The sequence below is a fragment of the Streptopelia decaocto genome (genome assembly GCF_964273445.1).
Source record: "Streptopelia decaocto genome assembly, chromosome: 12".
Classification (NCBI taxonomy): domain Eukaryota; kingdom Metazoa; phylum Chordata; class Aves; order Columbiformes; family Columbidae; genus Streptopelia; species Streptopelia decaocto.
The window spans coordinates 8,376,094-8,393,436 of NC_138667.1; the positions used below are offsets into that span (position 1 = coordinate 8,376,094).

General features: G+C 44.5%; 1 protein-coding gene across 1 annotated transcript in view; it reads left to right on the plus strand.

Moving 5' to 3' along the window:
- LOC309445291 (uncharacterized protein) overlaps positions 1-17,343 on the plus strand; it is a gene marked incomplete at its 5' end in the record, with an annotated part of 182,578 nt that overhangs the window by 131,667 nt on the left and 33,568 nt on the right. Inside the window, 2 exon segments of the mRNA XM_082063921.1 lie at positions 524-568; positions 7,631-7,674. Of these exon segments, the coding sequence (XP_081920047.1) occupies positions 524-568; positions 7,631-7,674 (89 nt within the window).

The following is a 17,343-nucleotide window of genomic DNA, read 5'->3' on the forward strand; positions in this document are numbered from 1 at the left end:
CTGAGCCATTGCTATCTAGAAGAATAAGAATACAAGCAAGTTTCATACCTGAAATTATAAATATATAATGAGATGTAGGCAGTGTTAGCAGTCTGCACAAAAACATTTTCTGACTCAGATAATGATTAGTAGCAAAAAGTTTCTGTTTCCCTTTTTAATACTTTAAACATTGCGATTTGCAAGCCTCTAACATCCATGTGCAGTGGGCATGGAGTGCACAGGACTGCCAGCCACTCTGTGAAGATTTTTCCAGAATTTTGGAGCATTTAGGACCTGGTTCCCTCTGCTGCATGGGCAATGCTAGTAACTTCCAAACCTGCTGCCCAGCTTGCTTAGGAACCTGGCCTCAGCTTTTCCACCAAAATGATGCGTTCTGGGGGGAAAAAAAAAAAAAAAGTGGTATTTAAGATGTACAGCCTGCTGTTTTCTCAGTTGTTGGGAAAGGGGGTAAGACACGAGGCGCTCTGGATCCGAAGGGAAAGGTGTGGGATGTCGCTAACCCTGTGCTCTCTGCTTTCCACAGGCCCTCCGGGGAGGCGGGGGAAGCCCGGCCGGCGCGGAGAACCCGGTAAGCATCGCCTGGCCCCAGCCACGTCACTGGGCGCCCCACGGGCGTCATTGGGCTGCGTGGTAACCCTTCAATAATGGTGCTGGTCACCTTCACCTGGGCTGTGGAGCAGGGGCTTCCCGCATCCCTGCGTGATGGATATAAAGGTTTTCATAAAATCCCCCAAATAAAACCAAACCCTAAAAAAAAAAAAAAATTAAAAAAACCTTCACCAGAACAAAACTCAAACAAAAAAAAACCTCAAAACACCCACTGTTGCTGCATATTTATTAGTCCTTCCGTTTCTCCCTTGTAGCATTCAGACCCATTTTTTACCCCATCCAACAGTGTGAATTAGCACAAAAATATAGAAGCTCAGCAGCTGTGCTAGGTGAGAGCTGCGCGCTGCTGCTTCCCAGCCTATGGACATGTCTATACGTTGCCTGCGGGTCCTACGCTTGTGCTGTTTGGTGTCCACATTTCAGAGCTGGGGATAAACCAAACCTCAGCCACCAGCCGTGGGCACGTCCCCTGAGTGCTCGTGGTGCCCTTCGACCAGGTGAAACCGCAGACTGGTGTCACTGGGAATTTTTATTTAAGCTAGTTATGTATTCTAATTAAATGCTTCTGTAATTTTGTTATCTGGTGGTTTGGGGTTTTTGTTGTTGTTGTGGGGTTTTTCGCTTGTATTTTTTCTTGTGTGTGTGTGGTTTTCTTTTGTTTGTTTTTGTTTGTTTTGTTTTTCCTGGCTTGTGAAATGGGAAAGCACCAATCCCCTTCAGCTGGGAAGTGCTGTTTGCATTCTGCTGTTTGGTTCCTAGTGCTGTTGGAGAGGGTAGACACACGGTCAGTTTTGCTCTTCCCAAGGCAAACAGTCACACAAGGATGTACCTCAAAAGCCACATGGAATTTGCAGCTGCCTCTGCATGTTGGAAAGCAGCAGGTGATATTTCACACACCTCAGCTCTTAGGTTATTGAACATTGAGAGAATGAATAGGGACCAGGTAGAATTTATTTAGCGAGGAGGCTGTTCTGTGCTGCCTGTTGCTATAGCAGATAGGCAGCTGGGTTTTAAAAAAGGGCAGCCTAACTTAACCAATAATTTGAATGATTTTTTTAACTCTGGGGAAAGGAAATTAGGGGGTTTGGGCTGTGGACTGATGTCGATGGAAGGCAGGCAGGTATTTCCCTTCTCTCTTCCACTGATGGTATTTCACAGTGCACCATGTGTTTTTTGAGATATTTTTGCTCTTGAAGCATCAGAGGTTACTTATGGCCAAGGATTGGATGATGCACTCATGGGGGTGGTGATGGACCCCAACCAGCTTCATTAAACCCCTTTTCCTCCAGCTGGGCTGTGGGAGTAGCCACCAGGTAGCTTTGATTCTTTTTATTTGTTTATTGTTTTTTAAATATCACTGTGCTCTTTAAAGCACTTAGAGGAGAGTACAGCATTCAGCCAACGGCACCTGGTGAGGTCAGCCAATGAATTTGGGATTAATATGCAGGCATTTATGTAAATTTTTTCCAAGGTGTGTCTTTAGCCCATACAAAAATTTAGGAGGTAGCTGTGAGCTCGAGCATGGCCGTGACCTTCGCTGCCTTCTCCCTGTTCCATGTGAGAGCTCTGAAAAGCGATGGTTGCTCTTGTGCTGCAGCACATCCGCAAGTGCTTCTTGAGCATCCCTCAGACAAAGTGGGAAGCTGCCAGGGAATCAACACAGGACCAGCAGGAAAACAAGCATTATAAACTTAAAAAAAAATAATTAATAATAACTTATGATCTTCTTTGAATTTTTCTGTGATTGTGGAGGAAAATCCGTTTAATGCAATGCAACCTCCCCAGATTGTTCCACTGGATTGCAGATAGAAAAGCAGAGAGCAGACATCCTGTGTATATTGGTTTTGGCCAAGCTGCCAGATGTTTGTTTTCATAGATAGCTTGAATATATATTTCCATATTTGTTTGAGAACCTGACCACACATAAACCAGGTCCTTGTTCCTTTGCTACAGCTGATAAATGTGAATAAAACTTTGTTTGCGTAGCATGATAGTGTCCATCCCCAGGGACCCTGCATGGTTATAGCTTTACAACCTTGAGACAAATGTTGTTGTAGAGCCAGAAGGCTCAACGCTGTTCTCAGCCCTGCCAAAGGGAATGTTTTTTTCTGGCAATTGTTGAAATGGTTATGTTGAAAAACTTTTTCTGCTTTATATTGAAACTTTGAAACTATGTCTCTTAAAAAGAAACAGAGACACCTTTTAGAGGTCATTCTGTCCCTTTTCAATCGCATCCTCTTGTTGATTTAAACCAAGGCCGAATTTTACTTTTTTCTCTTGCTGTGTTGGATTAATATAATTTTTTTAAAAAATTAATCCAACAGCTCTGTTTCTCTAAACTAAGAATTCATCATCCTTGAAAGCATGCTGAGACAACTGCTCTCTACCATAGAAAGACACCATACCATAAAAAAAATGATTTAAAAGCACTTTTAGGAAAAGAAAATATAACTATTTAGACTGTTTGGAAGTGGGGCAAGCCTGGCTGCATGTGCTTCAGAAAGCACTGACCAAAATGTGGGTGTGAACCACTACTGCTGCCTCCTGATCTCCACCCTGGGGAGATGCTGAGGGCAGGCGGTAGGTCCCACCAGGGCTCTGCCTCTGGGCTTGGTTTAGTTTATTTTGTTATACACAGCATAAACACAGTAATTCCCACCCCGGGGAGTCTGCGGGCCGGGGAGGCTGTGCTAAACCCCAGCCTTTCCTCGTGCTTCATGTCTCTGGCGGCAGCGTGAGCTTCCCGTGGTGGCACGGTCATCCCCGCTGTCATCTCTTCCTCAGCCTCAAACGTGAACACCAGGTACCTGGGGAGCGTTTCTGCCACTGTCAGTCCAGCTGAACAAACCAAGGACTAATTGAGTCAAATGGCTCCATCTGACCCATGTTAGTGACTCCAGCAGCCATCTGGCCCTGTGGGAATCACCTCCATGGCTGCGGCCGGGGAACAGCAGATGTGTTCCAGGGATGGAGTGGCTGCAGTGACAGTCACCTGAGCGCTGCCAGTGTGGGAGAGGTTACTTTTAAAAACCAATTTATTCTTCTGTTACTACCATGAGGCCAGGAAGCCCACACCAGCAGCCTCCGTGGGGACGTGTCGGTCCCAGCATGGCCGTACCCATCTCCACTCCAGCCTCTCCCAAGTTCCATCCCATCCCACCATGTCCTGTCATGCTTATTCCTGCACACGAGCATTGGTAGTTTCTTGTGCAACTGGAAGGCAAGCACAGCATTGAAGACCCATGTGCACCTACCCATGGAGATGGCGTATGAAAAGAAAAACACATTTTAATACAACCTCATGTGGGATTTGCAGCCTTCTCCGAGTGCGAGGTGGAAGGAAGGCTTTGCAGCACTAGCTGTTGTGGCTGGTCCTGACAGCCAGCCCACACGTCTCAGATACAGTTCTCTCTCCACGCTAAAGGCAAAAATCAGGTTTAATGTCACGTTAGCTTATTTTTTCAATGTGATATGTCCCAGTGAGAGTGCACTTCAACTCGTTTAAGTGAACGTTTGTGAACTAACATGAATTTTCGCAGGGAACCTGGGAGGTTTTGCTTCCCCTCTTGCTGCCAGCTGGTGCTGTGTGAGCGGGATGGGGTACGGCCACACAGCACTCCTCTGGGGCTTTGTGTTTCTTTTTGTAAAGATTGATACATACTGGGGTGTTCCTGAAGGGTGAATGAGTAATCGGATCCAGGATTTGGGAATTTAGTTAGTTAAAGTATTGGTTCAAAGTCTCTGCACAACTAGATGGTGGGAGACGGTGCTCATGTCTCTCATAAGGACGTGCTGCTTTCTTCCCGACTTGAAGACTGATCTGAACCTCAAAATCCCTCAAGTAAAACCGGGAGAAAATACACCTGAAATGTGAAGTCTGGGAAGTCTGTGGGTACATCTCTGCTCTCCTTGCATGAAGCAAGAGCTGGTTCTAGATACAAACACTCAAAGCCGATCGCTGTGGGCCAGCGCGCATTTGCATCGAGTCTGCGCAGCTTCAGCAGAAGGGAGGAAACATGGGCCATTTTATGCACAAAATTGCCCTTACAGGTAGGCCTGGAAGGGCATTTTTCCATGAAGTGTTATTTCATTGGAAAGTGTTGACTTGGCAAAACTGCCATTCCTGGCAGTAAAAGTTTTGTTTCCAAAATTTTTCCTTTTCAAAAACAGTTGTAGGGAAAATGTTTTGAAGTTGTTGAAATGGAATGAAACAGTCTTCTGCCCCCACCCGCCATGGCTTTTTCTTTCCCAATGTACATTGCACTACAACTGTTCTTTAATTTGAACTTCTAAGAAAATTTTGAATCAACGCTTGTTTTGTTTTGTTTTGTGGGGCTGGTTTTGGATTTCAGGGGAGGTTTGTGTTGGGTTTTTTGGGGGGTGTTTTTTTTGTTTGTTTTTTACAGCTATTCTGTTTACAGAAATATCCTGATTTGGAATAGGGAAGACTCTAAAACTCTTTTTAAGGAATAAAAGCAAAGCAATTTCTATGCAGGGAAACATTTCTCTCCCAGCCCTACATGTACTTGAACGCCATATTTTACACGTTAAGACCCTTTAGCTGTGTGATCGTGTGGACAACTGTAAATATACCATTGGTGTTATTCAGTAAACCTATGTATGCATATATGTGGGTAAATCATGCAGAACTTTGTATTTATTTGGAGATTTTCAAATACCTCTTGCAGACTCAGGTACTATGTGTTCACTCCCAGCAGTACAGCAGTAACGTATGGAAAAGTAAATCAATTGTAGACCAAAACCTGTACGTTTGCATGTTGTCTTCCTCCTCTTCCTTCTGAAATAAGCCACCAAGTTATTTCTTGTAGAGTTTTAAATACACAAAGGCTGTTTCTAACTTTTATTCATCATAGTAAAAATTTCCAAGTGGTTTCATTCTTCTTTTGGAGCTCTCGAACTGATTCTCACTATTCAAAATTATTAGCGGTAAATTCTGCCAAATTTCTCAGAAAAGAGCAAGTCTCCTGTGCAGTGTGTCCACACTGAGGAGATGGCCAGGTGGGGGCAGCCCTTGGGTGCACCATTGACTCCTTTGTCCTTGGCTTGTGAAATATTTTACTTTCTTCCATAGGCAACAAGTGTCTTGTGGCTAAGCTTTTGAAAAACGTGTTCAACAAGCAGAAGATTATATTCTTAGGAGGAGAAGGGATAGGTTCAGTAGTTTTAACTTTATGCCTTAACGAAGATTTATCTAGCCCCATTTGGCCAACAGCGCAGCTAAAGACAAGCATAACTCCACTGATGCGGATGCGGAGCATCCCATGTTGCAGATACAGACCTCCCCATCCCACTTTGATTCCTGCATTTGAGAGGAAAGCATTTTAAAAGAGCACTTGCCTGCACGTGTTGGGAGAAAACAGTAGCTGAGAAAAGGAAAAAGGCAATGAATTCCAAGGAGATTATAATTGGTACATGATTGAAATCCCATATTAAAATAATTTCCTGACTGCTTCTTATTTGAGGCTTAGTTCTGACTTTACTACAAAGGGCCTTTTGTGGGTAGCTTGGCTTAAGCGAGTTAATAAATCAGGTTTATGATTCTCAGTTAATAAATTGGCTTAGAGCCACTGACTTCTGTGTTCATAAGAAATTAAACCCAGGAAAGTGAGCTAAAAGCCTGTGTGAATTTTAGCGCTAAAGAAAATAGGCTCGTGGGCATGGAGGGCAATTTGGAGGTTGTCTCCTCCCCTCCACACCAACCAAGCGTTCAGCCATAGTTGTGTGCGGAGCCGACCACATTAAGCTAACGAACACAGGTTAATGGAATAATTCTTGGCAGCAGGCTCCGTCTGTCCTTTCTTGCTTCCAGTCCTTGTTCTTAGGCTTTTCTTGGGTTTTATTCTTCAACTCTTCAATGTTTTAATTTTTAAACAAATTTTTTAAATCTTGAAGAGGCATGAGCTTGAAATATACTTCTTATTTTTTATTCATGAATAAGATAAACCAAACTGTTTGTTTGGGTTTTTTTATCTCCATTTTAATTTTTCCCACATTTTTTCTTTTTTTTTTTTTTTAAATTGTGATTAGTTTCTGGCTTTGATCAGGCAGGAAATAGAGCATGAAGAAGGCCCAGACACAGAGCTATAGGCTGCCTTGCGAATGGGAGTGAAATGTGGATTGCATTATATTTAGGAGCTCAGCGTTCACCTCTGCATAGCACCAGCCTGGGCGAGCAGTGGGAAAGCTGCAGATATTGGTGTGGCAGGTGGCACAGAATAGAATATAGGGGAATATATTTTCTTTTTCTACTGCCCTTAATCACATTTTCAGACTGTGGCACCAGTACCCAAAGCCTATTGTAGATGTGGCGGGTTTTTCCCCTGGATCTGAGGCGCCGTGTATTGACCCACCAGCTGTCTCTGAGCACAGCAAAGCCCTCGGGCAGGGGCCACGTGGAGGTGACGCAGGACCATGGGGTTGTGTGACTTGTTTTGAGGTCAGGGGGGGACATGGACCAAATAACAGCGATGTTTGGGATCTAGGGCAGCTGTAGCAATATCCTTGCCTGGTGCTCCCGACACTCCTCTGCTCCTTTGGCTTTTGCAAGCACATCTCCAGCTCCTCTTTTATACTGTGAAGGAAAAGAAGCTCTGTGGTGAAAATGCACTTTTTGCTCATAGAATTCCATCTGTGTCTGTTTGCTTTGTGCTGGGGATGCTCTGTGGCTACATGTGATAGTCCAAGCCATGAATGTGGGTGATGCCCTGTGATGTGCCCGGGGTCTCATAGGGGGAGAGGGAACAGAGTCACACTGGGCAAAAGATCAGAAAAAATGGGTTTATACCCCATGTAAGCGCTGCCATGCCACAGTGTGGGTGAGGTGGTCCCAAAATGGGAGGATGTGGATGTTGTGAAGTATATCTGGAAAGTCATCCCATTGGAACTGAATTGAAAAGTAATAAATTGTTCTGATTTTGGTTCTTGCTATGTGCTGTTTTATCAAATTATACTTTGTGATTAAGTGACTTTTTTTTCCCTTTGTTTTTCTTTTGTTTTCCAGGACCTGCAGTAAGTATCGTGGATTTTACTGTTGGATCAACAAAGTTAAGGCTTCCCCTTCCCCCCTCCCCTGCCTTTCGGTGTCATTGCAAAAGCACAGCATTTTTTGGTAGAGGTGTGTCTGGGAGCAAAATTGGTAGCAGATGCTGCTGCATTTCCCTCCTCTCTAGACAAATAGAGAGGAGGGAAAAAGAAACTTTTAAAATGTTTAACTTGCTGCCCTGAGGGACTTCCAGTAATTTTAAACCCAGAAAATAATAAGTAAAAAAGAGTTTTCCTTTTAAAGAGTACTTTTAGTCCACTTTCACTTAGCAGAAAGAGTGTTGTACTAATATTTTAATGTTAGTGGGTTTACTGGTTCTAAAGCTCTGTCTTGCTTTTCTTATCTGTTGTGTTTCCATCATTTAATATCGTTTTGGTAGCTTCACCAGGAGGGAGAGAGGGAAAGCCGTAGCTTGCTTTCTTCTCTCTTTGAAGTCTTGGGGAGAATAATGAGCATTCCTACCAATGCAAACAGAAAATTTATGGGGAATTTGTTGTTTGAAGGGGTAATAGTTGAAAATGTGTCAACTCCTCCTTCCAAACGTTCAAACGTGCCTCTGGCTGTGCCACCACCACGTCCAAATCTGATGTTCTCCTGCTGGTTTTGGAGTGAGAATACAGCACTTCGTGTTTGCTTTCCAAGTCGCTATGGGATTGTTAAAAGAAATTATGGGCATTAGGTGCTTCTGTTTATTTCAAGCTTTCATCCCCCAAAACTGGAGCAGGAGGAGAGCCGTGAGCTGTTTGCAGCCACGTGTTTCCATCGTTGCACTGAGATGCTTCCTCACATTGTTCTCTTCCTATAGAGCATCGTTGAGTTGAAAAGGGATTGTTTCAGGAAAAATAAATTTGCTAGCTGTTAGTGGATTAATTATTTTCCAGTTCTGTAAGTCTGTTTGAAAGCTAAAGGGTGATAAGGAAGCGCACGTGGGGCGTGGGGGCTGTCATAGTGGGGGCTTTGTTTCTCCTGGGTTCAGCAGTGCTGCCTGTGGGTATTTTAGTTAATGACTTTCAACCTTTTCAATATGTGCTTCTGTTTCAAGTTCATTGATTTATATAAAGACTTAAGACTGGTTTGAGCAAAATTACTATTTGGCCATGTTTTGAAGGAGCAAATCAGAAAATGTAGGATGTTAGCATTTATGGATTAGCCATTCTTAGAGGAAATCTAAATGCTTTTGCTCTATAAGTTGTGCCCAGCATTAGCAATAAATCCAAGAGACTGTCTCAGGAAATGCAAACAAATGAGTTGTCCTTGTTAGCTTTTGTTCAGAAATGTAGTCTGTCAATAAATTAATTTTCCTGTAAATATTCTCTAATTAAAAACTGCAATGCAACCTCTCCAACCCAGACAACAGAAGTGACTCCATGGGGTTTTGAAATATTAGTGACTGTGGCGCTGGTTGTGGGAGCACCGTCGGGAGGTGAATCCCCACGTGCCTGGCCCAGACTTGGATGCTGCTCTGTGGCAACTCGGCCGTTCGCTGGTGTCACCAAATCCTGCATCACGGTCACATCATGGGACAAGATCCCGAGGTCCTGGGGAGCATTTGCTGTGGCTGGGGAGCCCTTTTGGATGCTACAACTGGTCCCCACAGGGCTTCTGCCTAGTGGTTATTTTTTTTCCCCTCTGAAATTCTTGCAATTTGGCTTAATAATAATAATAAAAAAATCTCATTCGATGGCAGGTTACAGATGAAGAGGCCTGCTTAAAACTCCATATATACATCTTTTAAGGGGCATGTTCCTCTTAGTTAAAATACTTTGGCTGATTTAAACTTGATTTATTTAAGAGTTTCAGCTCTGCTCCTGCTCAGAGCCTGTTATCAGCCCACACGCAGCCGGCTGGGTTACGCTTCCTCACGTGTGCTGTCTGTTCACTTTTATTGTATGCAATTTGGCATAGGCAACATATGGTGCACTATTAATTTTTCTTTGTCTCTAGTTGGTTTCATTTCCTGGTTCCCACGGCACTATTGAATTGCAAACGGAGCACAGGGGAGATTTAACACAAACAAGACTTTTTTCTTCTCTCCCCTTGCCCTTCTTTAAAACACAACTCCTGCTTTATTTTGTTGTTTAAAAAAAATGTAAAATCCTGCATTTTTAGCATAAGCGACATTTGCCAGAGACTTGTTTAAACATAATATATAATAAAAGTCCTAGAACCCACAGAACCACAATATTATTTTATTTCAACAGTACTGTATTTAACTCTATTAGTTTCTTCTGTTTCTTGATTTTGGCCATAAGGAATTGATTACATCTTACATGTACAGCATCGCACTCTGCTAAAACTGTATCCTCAATTCTCTTGTTCCCTAGTAGCAGTTGTTCTGGTATTTTATTTTTTGGCTGTCATAAGCTAGTTGTGTATATGAAATTATTAGAATTTGTGGTACAGGATTTGTGGCTGTTGGATGATTGATCATCCTGTCTGTGCATAAGGGGTATTCTGCTCAGATGTGCTATAAAACCTCTGTTTCGGAGGGTATTAAAATCATATGCTGGGTAGGAAATTTCTACAATTGAAGGATAGACTTACCACAGACTGTAATTAAACATTTACAGTCCCAGATATTAACAAACACTTTATGTATTAACATGCTGGCTGGGGAACTCACCAGCGAGAGCGGACTGGGAGTTAACAAGTGTTTCCTATTTATCTGTGTGTGCTCCAGTGCCATACGTCTCCATAAAAATCTCACTGTACACTTTATCCCAAGACTGTAATTTGTTAAATAGGTGGTTGTTGAAGTCAGTGTTGTTTCTGGATGAATCAATAGTGCTGCAGGAGGCATTAAAAGCTGCATGGGCACTTAGCAAGAAGGGAGAACCCCTGTTCGTGGGATGAAGGGGGCTGCCAGAGCTATTTCATGCTGTAAGAAATGTATGAATCTGTATATCCACAGCATGCTGACATAACCTATGTTTATGGTAGCAGATGACATTGCTGTACCAGATACATGCTTTACTGCCTACTTGTCTACCAGCTAATACTTAACAGCTCCTTCCCGGGGAATCTGGCTTGCAGCAGGCTCCTCTGCTGTAGCTCACGGCACATTTAACGGCAGCTCGAGCTGTAAACGCCTTTAGGAACTCCCCTGAGGAGAGCAGAAAAGGTGAAATACACTGAATGGGTTGTGTTTTATTCTGCTGATCTTGCAGGTGTTACTAGCAGCTTAGGTAGGGTCTTTCACCACAGCGTCAGCTTTTTTTCTGCTTCATTGCAAACTAAAGCAAAGCTTAGAGGTGAACTGGAAGAGCTGCATCCTGCAAGGAAATTAATGAATGTAAGAGGAGGAAACCTTCATTCAATCCATTGCTGGAATAGTTGGAAGCTGTGATTGCTGCTGGGTAGATGGGCTGTCCCAGCCGCTGGCTTGGGCCTCCCCAGCCTCTCCCTGCTGCCCGGGAGCTCCAGTACCTCTCAGTACCCTCATCCTGGAGGGTCTTATGGCCAGGATCTGGTGTGTATCCTGCACATCTGTGGCTTCAGGGCCAGCAGGGACTGAGCACAGGCAGCAGGGATGGGTGCAGGTTGACAAAAGCCTTGGTAAGTAGCTAAAGGAGGAAGCATCAGATCAAAATCTGGGAAAAATGTGCCACCGGTGTGACATTTCTGGTAGGAAAAGTGCCTTGAGAGGTTTCTCTGGAGAGAGTTTAGTTCTGGGGCTGGCTGGGGAGCCAATGGCCCCATCTCCTGCCTGCTGCTATGTGTTGTCACACTGCTATGGGTGCATTGACTGACTTTTATCTCACTTGCCTCACAGGGGCAGTCAGGACGTGATGGTTACCCGGTAACTCTGCTATTCCTTTTATGTTTATTCTCTTCCAGTCTGCACTCCATGGTCCTCTCTGACTTTTCCATGACACTTGCTTTTCTTTGCCTGTCTTGATCTCTTTTTCTTTTCTTCTTCCCTCTCTCTTCATCAGTGATAGCTTTTGAGGGATTTAGCCCTAAGACTCAGGAGCCTGTGCAATATTATATTCTCCATTAGTGTTTATAGGGGTGAAGTACTTGAGCCCTTTCATGGTATTATTCACACTCTTGCCAAAGAGTTCACTGGTGTGCAAAGTTTGGAGTTTGTCCCGTTCATAGCTGTAGGTGGCCAAATTTGGGGACATTGGTGGAAGAGCTTCACATCCTCATTCACCCTTCTCCAAACACTTTTCCCTGGGAGCAGAGGTGTCTTGCTGAACCTGTTGGCAAGAAAGGATTTTGCAGAGGCTCAGAAGGGTGATTTGAGATGTACTGCCCTTCCTGTGCCCATGGCCACCACTGACATGTGTCTGTGTTAGAGGGAGAAATAAAGCTGCTAATTTGGGGCTGTTAAAGGCTCTAAGCCTCTTTCTACAGGAGAAGGGACCTTGTTCTGGCCACATCCAAACTGCAGCCTGCGGGCTGGCTCCCCAAATCCACATTGATGCACTTGGATGGCCGTGGTGCTCTGGCTCCGAGGGGCTCAATGGCTCATCAAGGAGTAGTGGCTCCCGTGTATGCACTTAGTGTAATGGGTTGGTAGAAATGTGTTGATTCTCCGTGGCGCATTTCCAGCCCTGCTCCTGCTTTTTGAATGCGTGCAGCGAGTCCTGCGCTGCCTGATGCTCTGGAAGGGGCTTCTTGGCTGTTTGTCCTGTTTGTGATGGAGTGGGAGCTCAAGGGAGGAGGATTGGGAGGGAAATACAGAGCTGTTCTCACTTTTCATTTCCCCTGAACCCCTGTAAGCCCCTCTGGGAAAGCCAGCAGCATTTCCCCAGCAGCACCAGCCCATGAAGGTGAAAGGTGCGAGATGGGATTAATTTTGCAGAACCAGCCTGTGCTGCCATTGCATCCCTAACATGAAAGCACTCGGAGCTCCACCAATTGATTTGGATAAATGAAGTTTAGGATGAGGGAAGGCTGGGGAAGCCTGTGAGCAAACAGAGGGCGGCTGATTTCCAGGGGAAGGATGGTTGTTTGTCTCCCTCCGGCGGTACCGGCCGCAGCGGGAGCCGCCACCAGCCCCAGCTGGAGGGGCTGCGCTGCCCGAGCAAGATGGTTATACTGATGCACGAGTGGCTTGTTGGAAATTAAGAGCTGAATTTATTAGAAATTAAGATAGGAGACTTGGCTCTAATTGGACTCTTTGAAGGTAGTTTTAGGGTGACGCTCTGCTCTCGCAGGATGATGCTAACCATTTCTGAATTAGCAGTGCCCCTGGACAGCTGGCCCCCATCTTTTCTGTGTTGGTCATATTCTGGCAAAGCTTGTGCATGTGGTTTAATTGCAGAGCTCGGAAAAACAGGGACACTGGGAGGAAATAGTGACTTTTCTCCAGGACAGAGCATCATCCACAGCCTGTCCCGGTGAGCAGCCCCAGCACCGTGCTCACCCCAGCTCCTGGCAAGGGATTTTGGTGTTCCTCTGGCTCTTCTGGATGGGGTCAAGGTCTGGCAGTGACCTCCAGCTCTGCTACCACATCTGCCCTGGGAAAATGGCATTAGTGTCATCAAAAGGTTTTTCCTCCTTCCCCCCAGGAGCTGCAGTCCAGGCAAGACGAGTGGCTGATCTTATTCCCGACTTTGCAAAACTGACTGAGCCAAACCCAGCAAACCCTTGAATTACTGCACCCACACATCTGTGACTACACTCGTTAGCTTTGTCTAATAAGGAGGTGACAATAATTGCATTTCCAAAGAAATACATACATCTGAAGAAGGAGGAAACTAAACATAAAGCCTGCCTGAGTGTTTCATTCTGCAGAAGCATATGAACACACTTTATTGCATCCAGCTGCGTAGTCAAATCTATTTAATTATTTAGTTCCCTTCACAATAATCAAATAAACTTTCAGCTGTTTCCAGAGGTGGATGTGGTGCAAATGCAGAAGTGTTATAGCAAGTGGATATTAAATCGTGTTTGGTGTCAGAAATAGGTGCGGTAACACGTGCATTTCTTCACTAGTGGTGCTTTGAGTTTGTCAGCTGCTGGTGTGTAACTGAGCTGCGAGCAATGGAAGCTTTTAAGGAGTGAAGTGAGCCAGAGCTCTGGAGACAGGCCCCAAAGAGAAAACAGCTTTTATAAGATGCTTTCAATATTTTGATAGTTAACATCCTAAGGGGAGAGGTTTCTGCCCTACAATAAAAGTTTACAGCAGAGACAGTTTCTTTTTTATGAAGTTCTGTAGGTTCATTATTATTTTTGAAGCCCCAGAGAGGATTTAGTTTCTATTTTTAGGCCTCTGGCATATCCTAGTAATGTTACTGTAACAACTACGAAGAATGTTGGGGTTTGTTGCTTTTCCAGTCTTTTTTGACGTGGTTTTGACATCCCACTGAACACGATCACCGCATATACCTCAGCCTGATTTCAGTGCAGGTTCCTATGGGCTGAGGGCTGCATGGGTCTGGCTTCTCTCTTTCCTCAGTAACTTTTCAACTCAGCCCATTTCAACCAAATTTGACAGAAGGACAAAGACTCTGCAGATAATTAGTTTAATGTGAACTTCTGATATCAGAGGCAGGTTAAGGGAAAAAGAGTCTCTTTGATATCCATGGTGAGGCACGCTGCCATACACATGCCATTGCTGTGTCACCTGCATCAGAGGATGCCTGAAGATTGTTCTTTCTGAGATGTTATGTTTCTTTTCCAATCACAATGCTGGGGAGGCTTTTAAGATGTTTTTGACACCCTACCCCCCCTCCAGCTGATTATCTAATCTATTTAGGGCATTTTCTGACAGACATGGAAAGCTGATGGCAGAGAAAGGCAGAAGATCTATTTAGTGTCCAAAATATCTGGAATATTTTTTTCATATCTTGTCTGTGTAATTTGCACATAGTAACAGTGGCAGCAATCATCATAAGCTCCTTGGTTTTGGGGTGCAAACCTTAGTCTGTGAACCTGCCTTGCACCTCCTGAGCTTGCAAGAATACAAATGACAGCACCAGGGAATGGGGAGGCTTTTACTCTTTTTGATGCCAAGATACTGATCTTGAAATTCTTTTTTAGAGAAAAATACCTAAAACAGCTTCTGGGGGGAAGCAGAGTGCTTTACGCTGAAGGTGGAGGAGAGCTGACAGGTTGCTTTTCTCATCTGGACCTTCTTGCAGAACACCATGATGTTTCTCTTGCTCTTCATGCTGGCGGGCTGGGGGAACACATAGGTGTGTACTGGGTGGTGTTCTGGGCTGAACCAGCAGCATTGGAAACTAAAAACTACAGGATAAATGATCACTTTATACAGAAATACCATAACAATTGGTAATTACAGATTGATTACTGGGCTCCATTGATTCCTCGAATCATTTAGGTTGGAAGAGACCCTCAAGGTCATCAAGTCTAACCACAACCTAAGTGTAGCACTAAACTTCATTAGAGATGCAGTGGTTTCTAAGGAAAAAAACAGTGAGAAAAATTCTGCAAAATGAGTGGTTCAGCAGAGAAAATCACAGTTTTCTAGACAAGGTCCTGAACAACCTTTGGTTGGTCCTGCCTGGTGGTATTGCTGTGTCTGCAGCCCCTTGCTTGGGGACCTGCTGGGTAGCTGTGGTGATAGAGCTCTGGTTGTCCTCGGTCTGGGCTTTGTGCAGGTCCAAGCATGTTCTGAGGTCTCCCTGCTGCTGGGGAGGGTGTTGCTGCACTCCTGCCATCAGCCACTGATGGCTTGATTGTGCTGTTATGCTCTGGTGCTTCCCCTTGCTGTCTTTTCTGAAGGGATGACAGCAGTCTCTAGATCAGATTAACAAGGAAATTTTGGATTACATCTTTAGCCTTCGCCAAAAGATGGCCTGGCCCATCCCCGAACCAAAGCACGGCCCCAAAGTTTGAGCTCAGGTTTGTGCGAGGGCATGCTGGAGCAGAGCAAAAGCAGATGTTGAGCCACTGCAACGATGGAAATATGTTTCTTGTTGGGCAGAACCAAGCGCTGGGACCGGGATCTCCTGGGACTTGTCCCAAGCCATGCTTTTTGAGGTGAGGAGCGGTTCTCCTCGGCTTGATGTGCTGTCAGCGTGTCGGGGACATTTGCCCTCGTAAAGCTGAGAGGGAAGCAGAGGGACCAGCTGGTGCAGGGGTGCTTTTGGCTGCTTACGTTAGCTGGGCAGGAGGAAAAAAGAGAAAATGAGGAGCAGATGGAAGAACCAAACTGTGAGCAGGCTTTTCAGCTGACCTTTTGGTGCAGGCAGATCTTCCCATTATGTAGCTGTTTAATGGAGTCAAATCATACATGGAAGGGAGAAGCAATGGTCAGATGATGCTTTTAGCAGCCTTTCCCCCATCCCTTCTCCTGCCTCACACTGGGATGATTTTATACTTTTTATACACAGCTGTCCTCCTACATGATATTTCTCCTTTTTCCCAGTGAGATGCTGCATTTGCGGTTCACTACAACCCATTCCCTTCCCTCTTCCCATCTACCGGAGAGGCCTTTTGAAGCCAAAGTCTCTGTTTCCTCTGCTACTTGTCCCTCCCTAAAACTGGTCTCTGCTACGCCACTGCGTGACATCCCAAATGGAGAGTTGTCATTTCAAGTGGGAAGAAACCAAAAGAATGAAGTTGGTTAATGAGGGGAATTACTTCATGTGCGTGTCTTCATTAATAAAAAGCAGAACAAGGAAGAGGCTTTGCAGAAAAAAAAAAAAAAAGTATTATATGAAACAGAGTTGTCTCCTATTGATAATATTCTAAGTAAAATGTATAATCTATTTTCAGTTGAGCAGAGTCTTATTTGTTTTGTTCCTCCAGCGTATCATGTTTGCCCTCTGAATTTTGTAAATCACTTGCATGTTGCCTGATTTAAGTTTTCCATTTAAATTTAAGAAAAAACTTCTTCTCAGTAAGGGTGACAGAGCACTGGACCAGGCTGCCCAGGGAGGTTGTTGAGTCTCCTTCTCTGGAGACATTCAAAACCCGCCTGGACATGTTCCTGTGCGACCTCACCCAGGCGTTCCTGCTCCAGCAGGGGGATTGAACTAGGTGATCTTTTGAGGTCCCTTCCAATCCCAAACATACTGTGATACTGTGATACTGTGAAAGAGCTCAGGAATTGTCCTGTCCATCTCTCTTAGCAATGGGGACTCTTTGGGAAGGGGAGGAGAAAAGGGCTTCAAGTTCTGCCTGCTTAAACGTATTGCAGCTCCTTACTCAAAATAATTAATTGTTGAGTAACATCCTTTTCTGATGACAGGTAACTACAGTGATATAATCAATTAACGGACTCACTGTGAATGAGAGATACAACACGGGTTTTGCTCAGTGCTGGCAGACCTTTTGGGGAATAATTGCTCAGTCAAAGTAGAAATATTCTTGCATGGGCTAGTCTTACGTATGTACAGTCCACCTCACGCTAAGGAGCTGTTGGAGCTAAGCAGCTCAGCATCTTCAGAAACTTTATTTTGGGAGCTCTGCAGAGTGAGCTAATATCTTCCTTTGGCTACAGTGTTGTAAATCCAGAGTTATCCACTGAAGTCAGCTGGAATGTCTATAGCCAAAAATCAACTTGTAAGGATGATAAACTCTGTTTTTAATTAATTTTGAAGACATAAAGTGAAGCCAAATGTTTTTTTCTGAGCTGACATCTGGGAGAGAGGTTGGAGGAGCATATGCAGAAGAGAAGTTGGTTCCTTGACTTGCAGGACCCCAGTGCAGTGGAGCACTGTGACAGTGACTTTGCTAGCAGCTCTAGACCT